This window comes from Apodemus sylvaticus, chromosome 5 (genome assembly GCF_947179515.1).
Source record: "Apodemus sylvaticus chromosome 5, mApoSyl1.1, whole genome shotgun sequence".
Lineage (NCBI taxonomy): Eukaryota > Metazoa > Chordata > Mammalia > Rodentia > Muridae > Apodemus > Apodemus sylvaticus.
This window is the reverse complement of record NC_067476.1, coordinates 160,558,517-160,580,998: the sequence shown is the minus strand read 5'-3', so window position 1 is coordinate 160,580,998 and position 22,482 is coordinate 160,558,517. Positions and strand designations below refer to the sequence as shown.

General features: G+C 48.2%; 1 protein-coding gene across 2 annotated transcripts in view; it reads right to left on the bottom strand.

Moving 5' to 3' along the window:
• Positions 1–22,482, bottom strand: part of Znf831 (zinc finger protein 831) — an 88,631-nt gene that overhangs the window by 42,514 nt on the left and 23,635 nt on the right. For both annotated transcript variants that reach the window (XM_052184479.1, XM_052184480.1), the window contains exons 3-5: positions 17,835–21,487; positions 16,047–16,186; positions 5,679–5,815 (exon numbers count right to left, since the gene is read on the bottom strand). In XM_052184479.1, the coding sequence (XP_052040439.1) occupies positions 5,679–5,815; positions 16,047–16,186; positions 17,835–21,452 (3,895 nt within the window). In that variant the 5' untranslated portion in view covers positions 21,453–21,487. The remainder of the gene's footprint in view (positions 1–5,678; positions 5,816–16,046; positions 16,187–17,834; positions 21,488–22,482) is intronic.

Here is a 22,482-nt window from a genome sequence, read left to right as displayed (position 1 = left end):
AGCACAGAAGAGTGGGGGAGCAGAGGAAATGGGGTTAAGGAAGGGGGGAGATGGGGCTACCACTCCACTTATTAGAGGGGTTTGGGGGATCCCCTGTTTCCAGCTAGGCAGTCACTCTCATGTTTGGGGCACCCCAACCATCTGGATTATAAGGTAGACATCTGCTTTCTTCAGTAATTTGCTATTTAAAAACCCATCCTTTCAATAAGGTACTTTAAGTTTGCAAGATTAAATCTGTACAATTGCTTCCTATGACATACACAGACACACACACACATACACACACACACACACACACACACACACACAGAGAGAGAGAGAGAGAGAGAGAGAGAGAGAGAGAGAGAGAGAGAGGAGAGAGAGAGAGCATTCTGTATTGGGAGGAAAATCTTAGTATTTACATGGAAAGTTCTAGATCCCTCCTTGCTTGGCCAAAAAGTTGACTGAGATACTATTGGGTTTAAGTTTAAGGGTGAAAAGACTCTGATCTCTCTGTTCTCAGGAATGTCTCTGTCTGTAATCACTGTAGAACCTTGTGATGGGTCTCCATCCTTGGTAGCTTCCCTTGCCTTCTGCTTACAGACAGCTTCATCCCCACGCCATCTGTTAATCCAACTGATTAGCTCTGAGCTGCTGGAATGGTTTAGAGAGGAAAACAAACATCTTTAAAAATATTTTTTAAAAAAACATCCTCTCTCCCTGTGTCATTCCAAGTTATTGACAGCAAGAGTCTCCAAGAAAACAAAACAACAAATTATCAGATCTAACTTGTTCTTGGAAAAGTGTGCCCTTAACCAGCATTTAGAAATGCCAACTCCACAGGAGCCTCCGGAGCCAGAATCCATGGTTTTCTTACCTTGGAATTGGCAAATCTCTCATCCCAAAGTAATGGGGATTCTCAATTTCATCTTTTGATTCCATTAAATTTCACCAATTGCATCCTCTTGTATGTCCCTAAACTAATTGGCACATATTACTCTGCCCTGGGATACAGCTCCTCTTCCCTCACCTCCAAACAACTATACAACCACAGATACACAGAATCACAAGTATATACTCACACACTCACAGGTATTCCTGCTCATATGTATACACAGTACAGGTACACACAGTCACAGGTAAACAGTGTCACAGGTACACAAAGTCACAAGTACACACAATAACAGGCACACACAGTCACAGATGAACACAATCATAGGCACACACAGTCACAGGTACACAGTCACAGATATACACGGTCACAGGCACACACAGTCATAGGCACACACAGTCACAGGCACACACAGTCACAAGTACACAGTCACAGGCACATACAGTCACAGATACAGTCACAGGCACACACAGTCACAGATACACATGATTGCAGTATTCCCAGCCACAAATACAATTGGCAAGTATTCATATAGTTACAGGCATACTATCAGTGATCCTGACCACTGGGAACCGGCTCACATGTCTCTCTACCACCCACTCCATCAAAGCACACCTGGCACAGTCATTTATTAGTGGCAGACTACCACGGTCCAGCCTGGCTTCCTTTGAAGTTAGAGCAGTTTGTCTTTGACACCCTTCACTTTCTGGTGAGCACTGGGTAATGAAAGCCTTCGACCCCCTGGTTTCCAAGCAGTAGTTATTTTGACTTGCTGTCCCACCCTCGACTCAGGTGTCCATCAGACCCCGTCAACCCTGGCTTGCTGACATGCCCTACCACTGTTTTTGAGGTCCCCTCTCACACTTCAATAAAGACACACAGTGATTAATTCTTCCCAGGCCACTGTGTAGACCTCTCCCTGCAGGCTCACACCTGCCCTGCAGTGGCCATGATCTCAGTTCTGACTAATTGCAGGGATAGGAAGCCTTTGAAAATGGGCACTGGGGACCCTGTCCTCAGGCTCAGCCTGCTGCTCAAATATCAGACAGCAGAGCTTAGACATCTGAGAGCTCCACAGGCTGTTCAGGGTGCTATCACCTATGGGGGGCAAGCCTGGAGCTGGGTTCCCACAGGGAAATTAGCTTAGTGCCATCCAACTTTGGAGTCTGCTCCTGTGGAAACCTGGTCATATTCATTAGCTCGCACCTCTGTTCTTAGGGGGTGTGACAAAGCCATGGAAGGCTACGGTTGAATTTGGACTGTACAGAGTAGATTATCTCCAAGAGGAGGACCTGAAGGGGATGTCTGGGGCCTTTCAGACATCCTGCCAGGTGGATACACAGCCTCCCTGCAGCCTGAGAGAAGCTTTTAAATTGACAGAGTCGGTGGCTCTCTAATGCAACTCTATGCTCCTAAGACCCATGTATCTCTATCAAACCAGTGCCCAGAAGCAGGTGTGCCTGGAAAGGACCACGGAGAGTGGGTGTTCTTTTCTTTGGCTTACATAGTCCCGTGGTTGGGGTCGTAGGGTAAGACGAGGCACACTCTAGGGGAATGTGGAGCTGAATGTCTGCATTGTCCATAAAGGCACATGAGAGGGGCCACCTATGGCTCCCTGAACTGATCCCTCATCCTTCTTCTTAAAGGGACACTGAAGGGTCCCATGCAGTCTGAGAGCCCAGACTATTACAGAGTCTTCTGCTTAGGGTAGGTAGAGAATCTCTCTCTCTCTCTCTCTCTCTCTCTCTCTCTGTGTGTGTGTGTGTGTGTGTGTGTGTGTGTGTGTGTGTGTGTGTGTGTGTGTGTGTGAAAAAGAGGAAAAGAGGCAGGGTCTCTCACTGTTCTTCATTGATTTGGTCATATCGGCTCCTCAGGGAAGCCCAGAGAGTCTCCTGTCCCCAACTCCCGGTAATGAGCTTACGACAATACACACACCTGGCTTTTCATTCAGGTATCAAGGATTTACTTATAAACTCAGGCCTCTGCCCTTCCTCAGCAAGCACTTTGCCCAATGAACAATCTCCCAGCCCTGTGATTCTGTTCTTTTATGGCTTAGGCTAGCTGCCACGCCCTGCCACGTGTTTGCCATGGAGGAGGTCCCAGGTGATAAGCCGGTTTATGCACTGACATCCGAACACACCCTGCCCTCTGTTCCTTCAGGAAGACATGTACAATCGCTTATGTGGGATCGGATGAGGGTGACTTACAAAGGCTGGAGAGCAGCTTCCCAATCTTTGTGATCTGTGAAAACGATGCTACTAAAGAGTCCTTGGAACTCATCAATGCATGATTCTTAGGGCGAGAGGACCCTAGGTTTAGTGACATCTCTGAATTCCTTGATGGCTGTCCATGTAAGAAAAGAACAGAGTGGGGATCTACAGGAGATAAGCCCCAAGGCTGCCTGGGAGAACTCTACAGGGAGAAGAAGCACCAGGCTTGTTGTGGCGTTGGATGGGCCAGCAGGACAACCTTCCTTCATCCAGCAAGCATGCGGGTGACAATGTGCCCTTTGCTGGACAACCCTACATGGTGGCTCCTATCCACCTCTGCTGTATCTCCATCCTGGCCATTCTTCTTCCTGTGCCCAATACCTAGCCAGAAAACCACACCCACCTTTCCATAAAAAGGCCCTGGTCTCCAAGGGAAGCCTCCTCCCAAGCCTCATGAGAGTGGCCTCCCATTCCTCCTAAAGCACGAGCACTAGTCACCATGGGTCTCTCTCACTCAGTACTCTGCACCTGTCACTGTTACACACGTGTGTATTAGCAATCAACATCACTGTCTGCTTTGGCAGCTGCTAAATAAGGCTGAACCCAGAAGCTACTGCAATCTCATACTGAGGATCTGGGCCTATTGGCTGTAAGCATTTTGCTTATGTGTTGAACTCTACAGTCAGAATCTTCCACATGGAAGTGAACAGGTCACCTATTCCATTCCCAGTATGGCTTGGTCAAAGATGGACAAGGAGTCAAGCAAACTGTCTCCCCTACTGTCAAGAACAGAGACTCTCTTTGTCCCTCCTACCTGTAGGGCACAGAGCCTAGGTGTATGGCTTGGCTGCTGTAAGCTCCCAATACAGTTGGATTCACCATTCCAAAGCTGTTGAGAAGGGAGCTGGAGACCTCCATTCTAAGGACAACTGGCATAGTTCAGCTGCTCCCACATGTTTTGGCTGTGACCATTTTGCCCACAGACAGACATGACCATCGACTCCCAGATAGTTCAGTCAGCCATGTAGGAACTCCCTGCCACGTGAAGGAAAACCCTAGATTCAGACCCTCACAGAGATAGGTGATGATGAAGCCCATAGAGACAACGAGTGAAGAGTCAGACAGCAGAGGCCGTGGTTCCCACATGGGGGACTCTTCAATGTGGGGCCCCTAGGCCTGTAGTTCCTCACCTTGCAGAGCTCTGAGAGCTGGGGTCCTATCCGTAGGCTGCAAGTTGACAAGGTTCTCAGGGAATGGGGAGATGCATGCCCTAGAGTCTTGAAAGCACAGGGATGCCATCAATACTGTCACATGAAGGCCCGCTGACAAGGCATGGATAGCGTCACAGTACTCTCTGGCCCTTGTATGGAAGGAACCTCTTATTCTGGTGTACAGGCAAACTCATGTTGAACAGAGAAACTCTGTGGAGGGCATCACTGAGCACAGTAGACGATTTCACTGAATAAAGAACAATGAAATGTCGACGAAGGGGAGCGCCTTGGACCACAGAGAGAGAGAGAGAGGAGAGTTGATCTCTTGCATCCTTCTGCACCTCTGCCTTTCTTCCTTCTGGATCTAGACCCTTCAGAAGCCTTAACCAAAGCAGGATTTTTGCCTTCTCCAGCTGGCCATCCAACAATAGGAGTGAGTAGTTATACCTATACTGGTTTGATTCTGAGTAAGAAGCACTACACCTTATCTTCCTCTCTACATGGAGAGAAGGCTTTAGGGACAGGGTATGGGGCTGGAACAAGTACCATTTGCCTATAGGAGGTGCCGGAGCTATACAGAGGAAGAGTAAATGCCTCCACTGTGGTCCCTAAGAATCAATATGGGGCACCTGACAAAGGCTTCAGTCAGTCCTTGAACCAACCAGTTAACCACCAGACACAAAGAGATGGTAATTCAGATGCTGCTAGCCAGATGGGCCCCAAAGCCTCTAAAACATGGCTCCATTCTTCCCAGCCAACCCTCTTCAAGTGCAACCAAGGCTGGAGTCACCACTGCTGGGTAAAAGGGAGAAAATGTGGCAATCCAGAAAAGTCACCTGACGTGTCCTAGCTGCTCAGGGACTAGAGTTTGGGACAGCTCTATTCCAGGAAGTGGCCTCCATGAGTTCATGTCCCAGTTCCCTCTGGGCCTTGTCCTCATTGTTGCCCAGGTAAATGTTAGACACGTGTGTCTCACAGAACCATAAATACTTGTCATGGGCTCTGACACCTACAGCCCCCCCACTACCTCCATCCCCAGAGCCTTACAATGATGGGATTGTGGGAAGAATTGAGCATACTTCCTGTCCAGAGATGGAGATAGAGGCCCCAGGAGTCCCTGGTACACACATTCCCAGGTCCCAGAGGGAATCTGTAGTTGTGCAGTCCTGGTTCTTGCATGCCAGAATTGGCATCTTGACTTCTCACGCCCCACCATTTTCCATAGATCAAGGCTGGTTGTCTCACAGGTTAAACACCTCGTTGTGGCCCGTTATACACTCTGCCCGTCTGGACTTGAGCTGCCCATCTACATCATTCCTGATTTAAATGTTAGGGCCCAGTGCCTTTGCTCACTTAGTCTGGATTCACCACCAAGGAAAATGTTACCTGCCACTTCTGCCGAACTCCTCCCCAGGGTCCCCCGAGGCTCTAAGCCCTCAAGTCGGTGGGGGAGACAGCTTCTTCTCGGCAACCAGGGAGGCTTGCACAGCCGTTTGGCTCTCTGCCAGAAACTCCCTTCACACCTGTGGGGCAAAACAGTGCATCTACAGTCATTGTGTGCAGAGATGTCAGCAAGAACTTCCCTGCCCAATTTGTAAGTATGGAGAGGGCTGTGATTGGATGAGGAGTAAAGGGCAGAGTGAAGGGAGAGAGGTTGGGAGACAGGAGCAGAGAGGAGAGATGTGAACCAAGATGGAATCAGATGTAAACTTACCAAAAGGTCAGAAATTGGAATAAGACTTTTATCATTGTAAATTGGCATCTTGCAATTGGGAGTTTCATATACATAAATATAATTGGTTAAGTTTGAGAGTCATGCTTTGCTGCCGCCGGGTGTTTGGAAGGAGTGGGTGCAGGGTGGGAGCACAGAACCCCCACCATTTACAGAGTCCATGGCAGAGAGGAAACACAGCTGGGATGCTGTGAGCTTTAGCTGGGAGAGATTAGCTCAGTGGTGACAGTGAGAAACACACTGAGCGGGACCGCTAGGACTCGGTGCAGAGTCCTGGCAGGGTAGTACTATTTTATTATTAAGCACTACAGAGGGAAAGCTGGAAAGGGCCTGGGGGTGAACTGGAAATGTGGGGCTGGACTGGATGTGGTCTTTTTTGGAGCCCAGCCTGGCCTTAAAATTCCTCCATAGCTAAGGATGCTTCTGATCCTCCTGCATTAACCTCCTGAGTGCTGGGACCATAGGTGAAGAACACCATGTCTGGTTTATGCAGTGCTGAGGCTGGAACCCAGGCCTCCAAGCATGGGAAGAGGGTGCTCTACCCGACGAAGCAGGCCCCCAGCCTGAGATCATGTTTAAATGTTACTCATGCTGCCATTGGATTCCGGTCCTTCGCTACTCGCTAAATATGCTCCCCTCTGAGGTTGCTGAGCATGTAAGCTACTGTTAAGAACCACACCTGGTCATGGTCACCACCACAGGTGAGGTTGGCAGCCTGTGTCTTGGGGGTCTGCACAGATTTCCTAACAGAGAGCCCCCTTCAGTTCATTTGATCTAGCGGTCCCAAAAACAAAATATCACTCACACCCCAGAGGGCAGACATCACAAGGATGGGGAAAGGCTAGGGGCTGACTTGAACTGGCTGTCATGTAGACTGCACTCTCTTGGTGCACGCCCCTTGTAATGCACGGCATGCATCCAGCAAGTAATGTGTGCACGAACTTGTGCTCGTCTCTTAGGATTCGATATTTTACTGACAGGCAGGTATAGCTCTAAGTAAACCCGCCATCTTATCTAGCACCCACATCTTAGAAGAAGCTAAGACGAGTTGAAGGCTCACTGGCACATGCCTTAAGCTTGTTTGAAAGCTCTTTGCAGATCCTTAGGGGAGCTACCTTCCTGTACTGGCTTCTGCTTCCAAGCACTTGACTCCCGTGGTGCTCTACATGAGAACCTTCTTGGTAAGAAGCTTCATGGTTAGCCTTCTTCCTGCCATGTATGTGTGTGTGTGTGTGTGTTTGTGTGTGTGTGTGTGTGTGTGTGTGTGTGAGCTTCCTCCATGACACAACCACAGGACCACATTACCAGGGCTGACTGCGGAATTTTAAATCAGGGCTGAAGAACACACAGCATCCTCTCAGGTGTTGCCTTCTCTTGGCACCAGCCATGAGAGAGTGGCTTCTTTTCCTTCACTGGGTGTCTACGTTTGAAAGAAACTTGTCTTCCCAGCCTGGAGCAGGAGCTGTCGTCCTCTGGGGTGGGGGTGGGGGTCTAGCTCTGTTCCTGAAACCTCTGTGCCATTTGTCAAGACCACAGATTCCCCAAAGAGCTATCAGGGGAGGGAAGGCAGGCTGCTATTTCACTCAGCATAACCCCCTCAACCCACCGGAGCTCCCGCTGAGTGATTTCAAAGCACACAAAAGAAGGAAGGGAGGTGGGTCCTGTGGGGGACATGCAGCCAGCAAGTGTGCAGGATCACCTTTGCCCCCAAGACCACTGGTGACTTCAGCGACTTGCAGGCTTTATGAATGGCACATAGCCTGAACCTTGGAGACTTCATTCAATCAAAGGGGCTGGGGGTCTGACAGGAGAGTTCCTGGCCCACCGGTCGGTCTTACCAAAGTGGGACCTGGATCCTGTTATGCTTGAGGAGAACATATATATCTGGTACACACACACACACTCTGGTACTATCTTCGAAGAGATGATTTGTTTAGCCTTGGGATGGGGCTGTCCCCATAGCTCTTAGTCCTCTCAGAGGAATCTAAGTGTAGTGTCCCTACCACCCCACAAGCAGCTGCATTCAAAAATTTAGCCTGGTTGGGAAGTTTTTTCATCTGCTGTCATTCAGAGAACCTCAAGGCTGTTCTCCCTGGGGCTACCCATCTCTACCCATCTCTACCCCTGCTGTTGGGGACATGTGAACCCTCTGGGCCAGTGGGGGTGGGGTCTTGACTTGCTCATGTATACCTGGGAAACTTTCCACCTGGGTGACTGGTGTGGGGTGCTGTGGTTCAGACATATTTACCTCTAAGTAGGACTATCTGTACGGTACAAGTCCCACTTCAGAGGTCCTGAGGGCCCAGGCTGGGGCAGACTCATTAAGTGTCTCTCAACCCCTTTCCCTGCCTTCAGCTGGCTCTTCACAGCCTCCTCCTAAGAGCTCACTTACAACCCAACCCCCCCTTTCTAAAGAATCCAACAGGGTTAGGTGTGCGTGCTGCTCTCAGGACGCTTGCTTTGGTGTGAAGGACCTCGGTATGCACAAACCTGAAGTACATGTAGACTTAGTACGTGATGCAAGGCCTGTTCCCTCTCTCCCTTTCCCTCGCTCCCTGTTCCCTCAGCTTATTCAAGGCTGAGTCTAAGATCAACTTCCAAGTTCAAACTTGAACAGGTTTTCAAGTTCACATCTAGTTTGTGACGCTGAGCTGATCCATTTTCTCCTTTATACTTTTAAGAAGAAGCCCCTGATCTTTCGGATTTTGAACTATACATTCCATGCAAGCCCCTCTTCTGCTTCCTCTGAGTCCTTGCAATGTGTTTCAGGACACCTGTGCTCCTCGGTCTCATGAAGGCCAGTCACAGAGAGCATTTCTCGCCCAGGTCAGTGAGTGCATCAGGGGTTCCTGAAGTCTGGTAGGTTAAGATCACGAGCCTGTGGGCTTCAGTTTGGAGTGGAGGCCCTTGGTTCACTCAGGAGACAGGAGGGTTGAGGTTGCTGTCATGAGTCTTGGCATGTTAACGTGTATTAGCCCTGCCGTTGCTCTATAATACTGCTGTAGTGAGATCTAAGGAGAGACCTGGCAAGTGGGTGAACAGGCGGGCCTCAGACATGCGCACACAGGGGAGAGCTCAGTCCTGCTGTTTCTCCCAGCTCCTCTCATGGCCCTAAGGACATGTCAGAGCAAAGACAAGCTGAGAGATATCTGTGACCATGCTCAAAGCCCTAGTGCTGAGGCCAACGGGTCACAGGGTCTCAGCCACGTGTGGTGCATAGGCAGCAAAGGCCACTTGAGCTCAGGCCCACTGTCTACACGATTGTGGACCTCACTACACAGACTTCTCTAACTGAGTAACTTCCAACTTGACTGAAGACAGGAATAACAAATGCACAAAGTAGACCTTCATGACAAATAGAATCCCATCTTCAGGGCTGAATGTGCCTTTTAGGACTGAGCCCCCCCCCCCCATACACACACTTGTCTATCATCTCCTCTCTATGGGAGCTATCTATTTTGCATTTGCTGGACGCTTCCTCAGCCAAGTCTCTGAGTGATTCATGCTTGTACACAGCCATAAATTAATCAACAAAACCCAATTCCACGGTCCAGTGCTTGCTGTGGGCCTGGCACAGATGAATTCCGAGAACTTTGTAATCTCTGGGCCTCGAGTTAACATCTAAGTAATTAGTCATGCAGGCATAAAGCTTCTCCACGTTTCCATTTCCACTCTCAAAATGGACCCCGAGTTTTTGACTCCCTCTCTTTTAACAGGAGCAGGGTCATTAATGAAACAGCCGCTCTCATCATAGCGTTGGAATAGAGAGAGGGAGAGAGAAATGAGACCGAATGGAATGGCCCTGAAATGAAGGCCCAGTAGAAGCAGGGAACTAAAGACAGCAAACAGCCGAAGGACCCTTGATTTTTACGTAAATTCTACATTATGTTTTAGGGTTTTCCAATCAAATAAAATCTCTATTTTTGAAATATGTATGAGTGATATAACAGCATATATGTGGTTTTAAAAACATTAAGTTATAACTAGTTGATAAAACAAATAAAAAAATCATATCTGTTCCATGCTCCCTGGTTGTCTAAATCATAAAAAAATCAAACTAAATTCTTCCATATATATGACTGTGTATATTTATGTATGTTAAAGAAGTATCATAGGATGTCTTTATATGCTCATGACATTGGGAGACTGAAGTTAGGGAAAAATTCTTCAACAAGACCATCACTGGGTAAACTACAGAAGAAAAGATAGCCTTGTGGATAAATCAAAATGTGCCACTTCCCACACACCATCTCTTAGGAGCTCTATCAGAAGTCTGAGACTGATTTGATCAAATTAGCGAAATCAGAGCTTTGAAAGTATTAGAAATTAAAATACCTTCTTAACAACAAGGCATAGCAAATTAAATGCGAGCCCTGTCTCCTGCGTCCCGAGCCTTGACCTAACACTCTGGTCCCAGGACAGCCCTCCATATACCAAAACCAACCAAAACTACAAGTAAGTTGTTCTTAAAAGTTAAATAGGTTTAAATGTATTGATAGTCTGATTGGAAGGCACAACACATTTAAAATTCAAAAGAAAGAAAATCTGGGCAGGTAAATCTGTTTTCATCTCAATGGTTTCTCCAGACCAGGTGATTTCTGTTTATGTCCCCTAGCTTGGTGGGACAGGACCTCAGTGGACATCAAGGGGGCAGTTCTTATTGTTGCAGAGACTTCAGGCCCCCAGCAGGCCATGCACTGACCACATTTGTGACTGAGAAGTGAGTGCTCCTAACTCACCCTGCCCCACCCCGAACCCCACCCCCCAGGGAATGGGGAGAAATCCTTCCAGTTGGCTCTATCAACAGAAGAGACCTTCCCTGATTCCTGTGGACTGAGACCAGGAAAACCGTAATGTCAAGAGCTTCATTTAGACTAGAGTCTAGCAGGGTTGGTAGAAGCAAAACAAGCAGTCTCCACTCCACCCCAAGAGGGGTGCTTTCAACCCAGATCTCAGTGTTCCCATATCATGAGCACAAGGCACTCAGTTGCTGTAAGTGAGAATTATTAAGTAAACAGAGGCAGACGTGGGGGACTTCAACTGCTGGGATGGGCAAGAGCAAACTCTAACGTGCAGTTTAAAAAGGATGGAGGGCCTGGAGAGATGGCTAAGTCAACAAGGTATTTGCCATGCTAAACAGTTAAGACCCTCAGCATGGGCACAAAAGCCAGGTTGTGGGGGTCGGTTATCCCCACGCTGGGGAGATGGGCATGGAAGGAGGCCTGAACTGTGCTGGCCAGACAGCCAAGCTGAATTCACAACCTCCAGGTGCAGTAAGACCCCGCCTCAGAGGAGGTAGTGGACAGATTCTTTATGTATGTGCTTCTTGGAGATAAAACATAATATCCATGAATGACTCAGTGGAACTGGGTTCAAGATGGCTTTCTCAGTGGGTAAAGGTGCTGTCAATAAGCCTAACAACCTAAGTTCCATCCCCAGGACACACAGAGCGGAAGGAGAAACCCCACCTCGAATACTGTCCTCTGATCTCAACACACACAATATATAAACAAATACATGTAATAAAACTGTTTAAAAGGATAGACCAATAAAGACAGGATGCCAATGAACAAGAGACCACTATGGAAGGCTACAGACCTCTGGTGGAGATGAGAGATGATTAATTTGACTTACAATCTGGACAATGCGGACTGATGGGAGTTGTGTGATGAAGTTACTGCTCAAGGCTTCCTCTGCTTTCTAGGATGGGCACTGTTGGTTGGAAAGACAATCCCTTCTCCTTTTCTCCACTGATTTTCCTTTAACAACTTATCAAAAGTCCCTCTCCACCTCCTTGACTCTCCAATCAGTCTCTGTCTATGCTGATAGAAGTACCATGCTGTTTTGAATGCACCAGCCTTATGTAGAAACTCTTGGGTTTAGGTGTTATAATCAAAATGGTGTGCTGTTTGCACCAAAACAAATAGATCATGTTAGGGCAGGCAGATGACCACCTGCAAACCTCAGAGCTTCTATCCATAACTCATACCTTAAAGAGAAGTGAGCCTGGGTCCCAGGCTCAAGTCTGAACCCCGAGGCACAGAGCAGTAGGGGAAATGTGTGATTTGGTCAGAAAGAAAGTTCAGAGATTGTGTACTGAGAGCAAATACAACGAAAGGGGAAAGGAAGAAAGTGCATTTCATCAAAGTTGAAGATGGTTACTCTTTAAGATGAGGGAAATAGAACCTGGTAATTAGAGATGTAGCATAGTGTAGAGCATTTGCCTGGCATTTATATGGGTTTAATCCCAAGAACCCAAGTAAGTAAATAAGAGAACTATTTGGGCCAGGCATGGTAGTACATACCCACAGTCCCACATTCAGAGGACACTTGTCTCAAAAACAAACAAACAAACAAACAAACTAACTAACTAACTAACTAACTAACTAACTAAAAATATTTAGACAGTCATGTTGGTGCGACTCCATGGGTTTAGCGATATAACTACCTAAACATGAACTGAACCCCAGTCATCCTCAGGCACATGAATCCATCAAGAAGAGATGAAGTGTTGTTTATGCACACAACATGGATGTGGTGGTCACTTTTAACTGGCAACTCAATATAACCTAAAATAACCTAGGAAGAGAATCACAATGAAGAATTAATTAGGTCAGGTCGGCCAAAGACTTTGCCTGTGAGGGATTGTCTTATGCTAATTGACCTGGGAAGACCCCAGCCCAGAGTAGAAGTCTCTTGCTGGTGTTGAGTCTGGGGCTGTGTAAGCATGAAAACTCAAGGTAAGCACAAGAAATCAAGCAAGGGAGCATGCCTTCATCTTTCTCTGCTCTTGACTGTGGGTGTCATGTGACAGTCATGTGAGAGCTACTTCAAGTTACTGTAGCCTTCACATCCCTGCCACAAGGGACTGTCACTCAGAACTGTGAACTGAAATTCTTTCTCCCTTAAGCTGATTGTTGGCGTTTTATTTTTTACCATGTTTTACTAAAGCAACAGAAATTAAACCCAGTGAATCAATGAGTCTCAGAGTAATCAAGGTGTCTGGGAGAGCTAACCCCAGAGAAGAACAACTCCCACACAGAGAGAATGAATTTGTTTCTCTCGTAGTCTAGAAGCAGCAATCAAATCTACATTGATAGAAGCACATTAAAGTTCACTGGGAACAGGAGAGGCAGTTTGGAGAGAAGGGAAGAATTACAAAGATGTGATAGAAACTTTCTGCTGTTGGCATCCTACAAATTTATGTCAAAATTAATTAAATTAATTAAATTATGTCTTAAAGATATGCAATTTATTAAAACTCAATTATATATCAATAAAGCTTCAACAGAGAAGTCATTTAATGAGTTCAGAAAATTAGTAAATTTTTAAGGATATCACTGAACAATGCATCCACATTGTGTATCCATACAGACACAAAAGTTATTAAAGGTAGAAGACATGCAAGGTGGTCCAGGTGGTTCATTCTGTAAGACCATACTCAGGAGGCTGAGGCAGGAGACTCAGCAGTGCAGGCCAGCCTGGGCTACACAATAAGACCCTATTGTTTTTAAGAATAAGTTGGAGAAATGTCTCAGTTGGCAAAGTGCTTGTTGAAGAAACATCAAGACCTGAGCTATACAAATACCTGAGCTGTAATCCAAGAACCTGCATACAAAACCAAAGAACACACAGGAATAGTAACATACACTCCAAGCTCTGGGGAAGCACACATGAGTAAAAGCCTGAGCAAGGTACAAGTCAGTAAGAGATCCTGCCTCAAAAATAAAGTGAAGCTGAGAACAGACCTGGTGTGTGTGTGTGTGTGTGTGTGTGTGTGTGTGTGTGTGTGTATGGCCTTCCTATGCACCAGCATATATGTGAATGTTTACATACATGTACCATACACAAGAACACACACAGACACACACACACACACACACACACACGAGAGAGAGAGAGAGAGAGAGAGAGAGAGAGAGAGAGAGAGAGAGGAAGTCTAAGAAACATTACTTTCCTGTGTTTAGAAGGAGAGGAGAGAGTAGGATGGAAATTGTGCTTGAGAAATGATGGTCAAGGGATTTTCTAGGAAGATCATATAAGTCCAGCAGATTCTGAATGGGGTACATAATGGGTAACCTCTAACTCCAAGCGTCACAGTAAAATGGTGAAATGCAAACACTAAAGGAACAGCTTTAATAGCAGCCAGACATAAAGACATTCCACAGACAGAGAAGTGGCAAACAGAAGACTTCAACAAAATAGAAACTCAAGATGGTGGAAGAAGAGCCTTGAAGCCCTGAGCAAAAAAGGAGTGTTTACCTAGAGCCCTGTAGCCAGAAGAAATACTGCCCAACACCAGGATGAATGCAGCTATTTCAAACTCATGACAACCAGGGCAGTCTTCTTTCCTACAGGAATTCTGAAGAAAATACCAGACGAATGATCCAAAAATGCATCCAGAAAAGAAAATGGGTCAATTCCGTAGGCCAACACGAATAAGATGGCTTTAAAAACTAACTGCTAGACAGAAGAATGTACACACGGTTTTAACATGTAAAAAAAAAAGTCTATACTATCTAGACTCTCACGTGATTCTAATAACTATATTCATCATTTGAAAGATTCAAAACCGCTAATATTAACAAGCATCAAAGAAGGGTGAACCTCACTCCCATAATGTAATACCTCACAGCAATGTTAGGAAGATGGATAGTTAGATAGGTAAGTGGACAGCAAGATAGATAGATAGATAGATAGATAGATAGATAGATAGATAGATAGATAGATAGATAGATGACTGATTGATAAATGTATGTATGTATGTATGTATGTATGTATGTATGGATGGATGGATGGATGGATGGATAGATGGATGATGGGATACATAATTGATATGTACATGGGTGGATAAGTATTATAGAAAGATGGATGAATACACGAGCTACTGCTCCAGTGCATGCTTGCTTGCCTGCTGTCTTGCTGGCCATCAAGATGGTCATGAACCCTCACTCTCTGAAATCATGAGCCTCAAATTAAGTACTTTCTTTTATAAGTCACCTTGGTCATGGTATTTTATCAAGCAATTGAAAAGTAACTAAGACAAGTACCTTGTTCAGAGCTTCCTTGCTCCACTGTGCCCAACTCCACATGTTCAATTTTAAGGATCTTTTATAACAGTTTTCTGATAAAGATGCCCTGTCTTGACTCCCTCAAGGTCAACTATTAGGATAAAGATCTTCAAATTCAATTGTCTGTGGATATAGGCATGTAAGACAGCTGAGAAACATAGCTGAAGGTCTAATGCTGAAGAGAGGTAAGGACTGGGGTATTCACAAAACATAGTTCTTATCTACTAGGGTGGCTACTTTTCCTCTCTGGCCAGCTGTGGCCACTCAAGAAGACAAATCTTGTATCCTCAAAATTCTTATAGCTTGAGATGAGTGGAAAATAAAGACACTTGTATGAAATATTTTTATGATGTGGCTGTAACTTTTAGACAGACTCCTTGCTTGATACACTTAGCACAAGAGCTGTTGCTGAGCTCTTAAGGCCTCCTAAAAATGTCTCTGGCCTTGTCTAGAAAATAGTGACTCTGAATGTTCAGAAGAATATCCCCAAGCCTTGAGATTGCTGAGAGATTCTCTTTGCTTCTCTGGATTTTTAATATTTTTTTAGCAAAAGATACACATTGCTTGCAAATACTAAAAAATGTCTTAAAAGCAACAATTAACACATAATCTCTCGTCATTGGATGGGTGAATGGATGGATGGATGGATGGATGGATAGATGGATGGGTGATGGATGGATGGATTTTCAACTTGGTTATCTCAAATGTTTACTGTGTTCTGTCTTAGAAATATACCAGTAAACAATTACATTGTCAAAAGAATTATGCTGGATAGGCAATGAAGAACAGAGGCAGAATTGGAGCCACAGAACTCCAGACCAATAGAATAGGAGTCTCCACTGAGCTGCCATTTAATGTCACATTCAGTTCCTGGGAATTTAACTAAGTAACTATTAGCAGTTTCTGACACCAGGCTGGTGGGGAAGGAGAAGAGGAGGCCACATATCTTACCTCTTGGGATGAAGCATCAACTTCTTCTGCTTGGTGTTCTCACGCGATGTCTTCACCCTCCTACGCCACAGTTCTTTCTTCCACCGTGGCCTGGACACTTGTTCCTCAGCCCTCAGCCCTGGGACTGTTGGATAGGGAAGCTGAAAATACCAGGCATATTGACATTATGTCACTCAAAACCCTCATGGTGGGGACCACCATGATGGGCTCTTTCTTGACAGATAGGATGCCTATCTATAAAAATTAAGTCACCCAAATGTGTTACTAAATGGTCTGAGCCTGTTCCATATTCTTACCAGGCAACTTGTTGTATGTCACATGGAACCTTCCAGAACTGTGCCTAGCTACATATACTTCCAGTGGAAATTCTGGACCATTTGATGTGAGTGGAGAATTAACCATTGCCCACCCTCAGGAATCCCTACAGTTGGGATGGAGAAGATTTAAACCAGACCCTGGATCCTCACCCTCAGTCCCTGGGGAGAAGCAAGATTGCTTTCAGGTCTCAGGTCCCCCCTTGTCTTTGTTCCATATGCCCAATTAGAACTGAGGTCCCAGTGCTCTCCCTTTAGCTCCCTGGCCCAAGCCATCTCCTAACAGGACCAAGACTTCAATGTTTTCAAGATGGGTCCATAAACTCATGGCTTAATTTCCAGGTAAGGTCCTGAACTAATCAATCACATTTTCCTGGTTATCTTTGCTCCTGAGACTCCCAGCGTCAGGTCTGAATGACTCTGGTGATTAGAGTGGAGCAGTTTTTCTGGTGTCTCTGAGATGATGAATTTCTCCCCCGAAGAGCCTATGTGCCTGTACCCTCTTTTGCTGTGCTTTGACTTTTCTGTCTGGAATTTATCTGTCAACATGAGTTTCTTGTTTCTGGAGAGGTGACTCGGTAGTTCAGAGCACTTGCTGCTCTTGCAAGAGACCTAAGTAGTCCCAGCACCGACATCAAGAGGCTCAAAGCTGCCTTTAACTCCAGCTCCAGAGGAGTTGATGTCCTGCTCTGTGAATCACATACCCTACAGTCACAATTCAAAATAAAATAAAATATATTGGTTTTGTTTTATTTTGTTTTTTGTTGTTGTTGCTGCTGTTGTTTTTATTTTTGTCTCTGTTACCAGGAATAGAATGAAATCTAATCACAAATATCTTACCTGGATATGTTAGTAAAATATTTCTCTCTCTCCTCCCTCCCCCCCTCTGTATGTGTAGTGTGTATGTATGTGTGTGTGTACACATGCGGGTGGAGGCTAGAGAACAATCCTTAGTGTCATTTCTCAGGAGCCATATGGCTTATATTTTGAGCCACAGTCTCTCACCAGTCTGGGACTCACCGGTTAGGGCTAATCTAAGCCCCTAGGACCCATCTACCTAGTGCTGGGGTTAGAACAGCCTGCCATCACACTTAGCTTTTTAATTGTGGATTTTCAGGCCCTCATGGTTGTGTGTCAAGTACTTTACCAACTCAGCTATAACCAAGACTCTAGCACAAGAGTCTTTTACTATGTTATTTATGATTTTGTTTAGTTTTGTTCACATCTAGGGACTCTATTTTTCCCAGCCCACATATGGCAGTGCTAGCCTCTCATGGGAAAAGAGGACCTCCTAATAGTGGTGATATCCACTGGGATAGTTTCATGAGCGACCTCCCTCTCCCTCTCCCTCTCCCTCTCCCTCTCCCTCTCCCTCTCCCTCTCCCTCTCCCTCTCCCTCTCCCTCTCCCTCTCCCTTTCATTCTTTTTGACTCTCTCTCATGTTGGTCCAGTCCCCAGGCTGAGCTGGTGTTACCTCAGGTGCCTGCGAAGACCCTTCACCTCCTCGGCTCATCCGGGTCCTTCCTCCACTGCTCTTGGGCAATGCTTTGTTCCTGTCACCCTGGAGGTTTCTATCAGGCAAGGATGAAGCCAAGTCTCCAGGAGCCGCCCTCTGCTGCTCAGCAGGCAGAGGCAGGCTTCGATTCAAGCAACACCAGGTGAGCTGGGTCTCAGTCTTGAGTGAGGGGAAGGAGCTTGGGGCCTCACAGCTCCTGGGGGTTCCTAAGATGTGAGACAGGTCTGGTTTCTGATGGTTCAAGGAAATACCTTGGGGTTTTGTCGAAGTTGTAAGGAAATAGTGTGCTTGAGAGGAAACGCAGGCAGGCAGCCCTTCCTTGGTTTCTGAAGGACTTTCTAGGGCATTCTTCGGAGGAATCCCCAGCTTCTGGGATGATGTCCAAGAGTTTAAGAGGTTCCCATATGTCCTGGCTCTTGCTGTTGGACTGTCTGTGCACAGGCAATGGGTGGTGTGAGTCTTACTCACCACATCCTGGGCCACATGAATGTCACAGGTCTCAGTAGACTGAATGGAGGCTATCTCCTGGATAGTGCTGGTCCTGGGGTCGGGAGAGCGTCCAGTCACTGGGATGCTGTCATTGGTCCTGTCTCTTTCCTCACTTCCCATCTGTGTCTCTTCTTTTTCATCCCTTGACCTGGGCCAGCTAGCATCCTCTGGGCTCCCACCTACCTCACCTGGGCCTGAGCGTGCTCCAGGTGGCTGGAGCATTCCCAGTTCTGATCCAACAAGAAGGGTCTGTTCTGCAGGCTGTGTACTTGTACACAGAGAGTCTGGGCCTTTTTCAGGACCTGGAACAACTAGCGGTGAGGGGTTCTCTCCCTGAGGTAACCTGAGGAGGTACTTGGGAGCAAAGGGACCACCTGACCTAGCATTAGGGACACCAGGGTCCTGGGGCTGGGCAGGCAGCAGGGAGTGAAACTCAGGATTCCTGGGTAGAGAAGGCAGTGGGGACTCCTTGTCCCCTAGCCCTGGCCATCTTGGGGCGACAGTAGAAGCAGCTGAGGAGACATCTGAGGGATCCTGGGCTGTGGTCACATGCAGGATGCTCTTATTTAAGCAACCCAACAACTCCTCAGAGTCACTGTCCTGTTTCTGGGATGGCTGGGGGCCGGCCTGCACAGAGCCTCCTGAGGCCTCAGCTTCCAGAGGCGCTGGCTGCTCCTGATGGTCCAGCCCCTCCACCTTCAGTCTCTTCCTCTCTGAGGGTAGCTTGTCTTCCGCAAGCTGTAGAGCCACAGACCCACCGCTGGACCGTCTGAGGACAGTCTGGGCCCCAGGGCTGGTTTCTTTTATAGCCTCGCCACTGGGGTCTGGTGAAGCAGTCTCAGGAGCTTCTAAATCTCCTCCTTGGCAAGGCCCAGGCACTGGAGGCAGCTGGCATCCCAGGTCCAACTTCCCACTTGGAGAGAGCAGAGAGCTCTTGCCACTCGAACAGAGGCTGTCTGTGCCGCCAAAGGTTGGAGATGACGTGACTCTGGCTACCTCCTTCATCTGCTCAGGAGCCTCAGCCTCCAGTGAGTCTTCCAGGGATGGCTGACTTCCCCAAGATCCTAGATTAGCCCCTGCTGTAGTGTCTCCGAGGATAGGGATCCTGTTGTCTTGAGACAGGCCCGCATCCTCACTTCCTCCTGCCTGCTCCCGAGGAGGAGGAAGGTCCAGTTCTGTCCCCTGGCTCCGCTTCACCTCCCCGTGTCTCTGTCCTCCCTGGTGGCTGGTCTTCATTTTCTGGTATATTCTCCTGAAAGTCTCATTTCCGTACACTTGCCATTTCTCCTGAGAGAACATCCTTTGCTTCCTCTGGTTACACTTCTTGCTGGCTCTGCCCTTGTACGCCACACCCCCCTCCTTTGCCACAGTCTTCTTCCCATCTAGGTCCTCAGTAACAGCCGAGGGGCCTCCAGTGGGGGTGCATGGCAGGTCCTCCACAGCAGCCTGTCGCACCAGGGCCCGTGGGTGACCACTGGGGAGGCTTGCCAAGGTCAGCCCTGGGCGGCACCCCAGCCGGGCTGGGGTGAGCCTGGGGCTCAGGGCCTTCTGTGTCCCCGGAATAGCATCCTGTGGGTCCCGTGGCTCTGGCCACAACTTAGAACCCTCGACAAAAGGCAGCGAGTTGCTTCTGGTGACGGGGACACACTCCACTGTGGTGGAAAGCTGCGTGGGCACTGAGTGGAAAAAAAGAGGTCTGGGTGTGAAGGTGGAGCGGGCCGGGCTGAGGGCAACCCTCCTGCGGCCGGGCTCCAGCGCCCGGATGTCGAAGTGGAAGGAATCCTTGTAGGTATATGGCATGGGCAGGTCGATGCTGCCCTGCTTGGCCAGCACCGTCTTGCGGGGCCGCACGTGGTCCAGCTGCGGGTCATCTACCACCGCCTGGTTGTGGGAGATGAGATGAGCAATTCGTTCCTCCAGTTTCTTCTTCTCCATCTCCAGGCTGGACCCGGGTGCTCTCTGGTCGGCCCTGTTGCCTGAAGAGGAACAGCCAGGGTCTCCTTCGCCCTCGGACTCTGCACTGTGCTCCGAGAGACTATGCAATGGGCTAGAGGCAACAGGGGGCTGCTCCACGCTGTCTGAGCGCGACAGGTAGCCAGAGTCTGTGCTCTCACACTTCCTCAGCGGGCCCTCCAAGGCCTTGGTGTCCCAGGGCTTCTCTGAGCAGGTCTCCTGCTGTCGCTGCAGGAAGCATGGCTTTGGTTCTGGCAGCTTCCGCCTAGGCTGTGGGCTGGCGAGTGAGAACTCAGGGGACACCATCTGGGGCTGATCCACAGAGGCCTCCCTGTGGGAAAGGGTGGCCCCGAGAGAGGGAGCTGATACCACCTTCCTTTCTCTGTTCTGAGCAGCAAGGGTGGGGCGGGCACCTGGGGAAAGGGCTCTCTCTGGAGTTCCTTCATCTCCACGACTATCCACTGAGGCAGTCTCTCCTGGCCTCTCTCCCTCCTCCAGGAGGCTGCTCCCACTCCCCTCAGACTCCAAGGACAATCGAGAGTTGTTGAGATGGGTTTGGGTCCGCCTGTGTTTGTACAGGTTGCTCTGGGTCTTAAAGGCGATGCCACAGGTAGGGCATGGGAAGGGCCTTTCGCCTGTGTGGGACCGGATGTGTTTCTCCAGCACACTGGGCTTCAGGCAGTCCCGACCACAGTGGGGGCACAGGTACTTACCGGTGTTCTTCCCCCGGCCTGTGCTGCCCAGTGCGGACCCCACACCTGGGGAGAGTACAGGCACCGTGCCAACGATGTTCACAGTCAGGGCTGGGGTGACCGGCTTGCCCACCTGGGTGGCACTGGGCCCTTCAGGCTGCAGCAAGGGGCTGAGAATGAAAGGTATGCTGGTCCCCTCCAAGCTGCCTGTCACCAGGGGTGCCCGTGGCTGGAGGCCCCCGGGAGGTACCGTGTGGTATAATGGGACAGGCAGGGCTTTCAAGAACACAGTTGGGGCCAGGCCCTGCTCTGGGGGCAGGATGACAGGACCCAGGGTCAGGCGAGGTGAGGCCTGCCCACCTGGGCCCCCGGCAATGCTGGGTACAGGGGCTGGCTGGTCCGTGGCTGACGGGGCTGGGCGGGGCGGCTCCGAAGCCTCCATTCCTCATCCTCTGCGTGGTCCAGGAATATGTCAACCTGTGGGCGAGAACCACGCTTACTATGGGTCTCCTTTCTCCCCTCTGGGAGTCCAAACAACAGTCTTCCAGCACTCTTGTCCTCAAGTTGAGAAAGGTGCAGTGTTGCCAACTGTAAGCCTAGTTACTCAAAGGACTAAAGCAGGAGGATTATAAGTTCTAGCCCTGTTGAATGACAGAGTGAGACCCTGTCTCAAAATAAAACATACAAAAAGAGCTGGGGATGTAGCTCAGGAATAGAACACTTGAGTAGCATCCAACGGGGCTCTCAGTGGAATACTCAGTGACACACACACACACACACACACACACACGCACGCACACGCACACGCACACACACAAACCCCTACATACACACAGTCACACACACATGCACACACACATATGCACACACACAGAGTCACATACACCCCTACATACACAGAGGCACACACACACATGAGCACACACATACACACATGCACACACATACAGAGTCACACACACCCCTACATACACACAGAGTCACACACACAATCACACACACAGTCACACACACATACACACATGCACACACACACAGTCACACACACACCCCTACATACACACAGTCACACACACACAGTCTCACACACACACACACAGACACCTATACAGTCACACACCCACATGCCCACAGGTGAGCACCCTGTTGAGGTAACATGAAGTAACATCCGCACTGACTACTCCAGCAAGTTCAAATCCCTTTCTTGCCTATGATGCTGTTTCTAGATCTATGAGATGTCCAGAGTAAGGCCCTTCTCACTCTGCTGTTCTAGGCCTTCAATCAGGAAGACTGCAGTAAGAGCCAACCTTGGTGGGGTAGGGTCGATGTGGGATGTCCTAGATTATGAAGCTAAAACACAGGGCTGTGAGACAAACTCAAATTTCATAAAAATGGCACATCATACTTTGAACGCATGGAAGCATGGCCCAAATATTACGCGATGCATTCTCATAGTATAAGCTTGTCCCAGG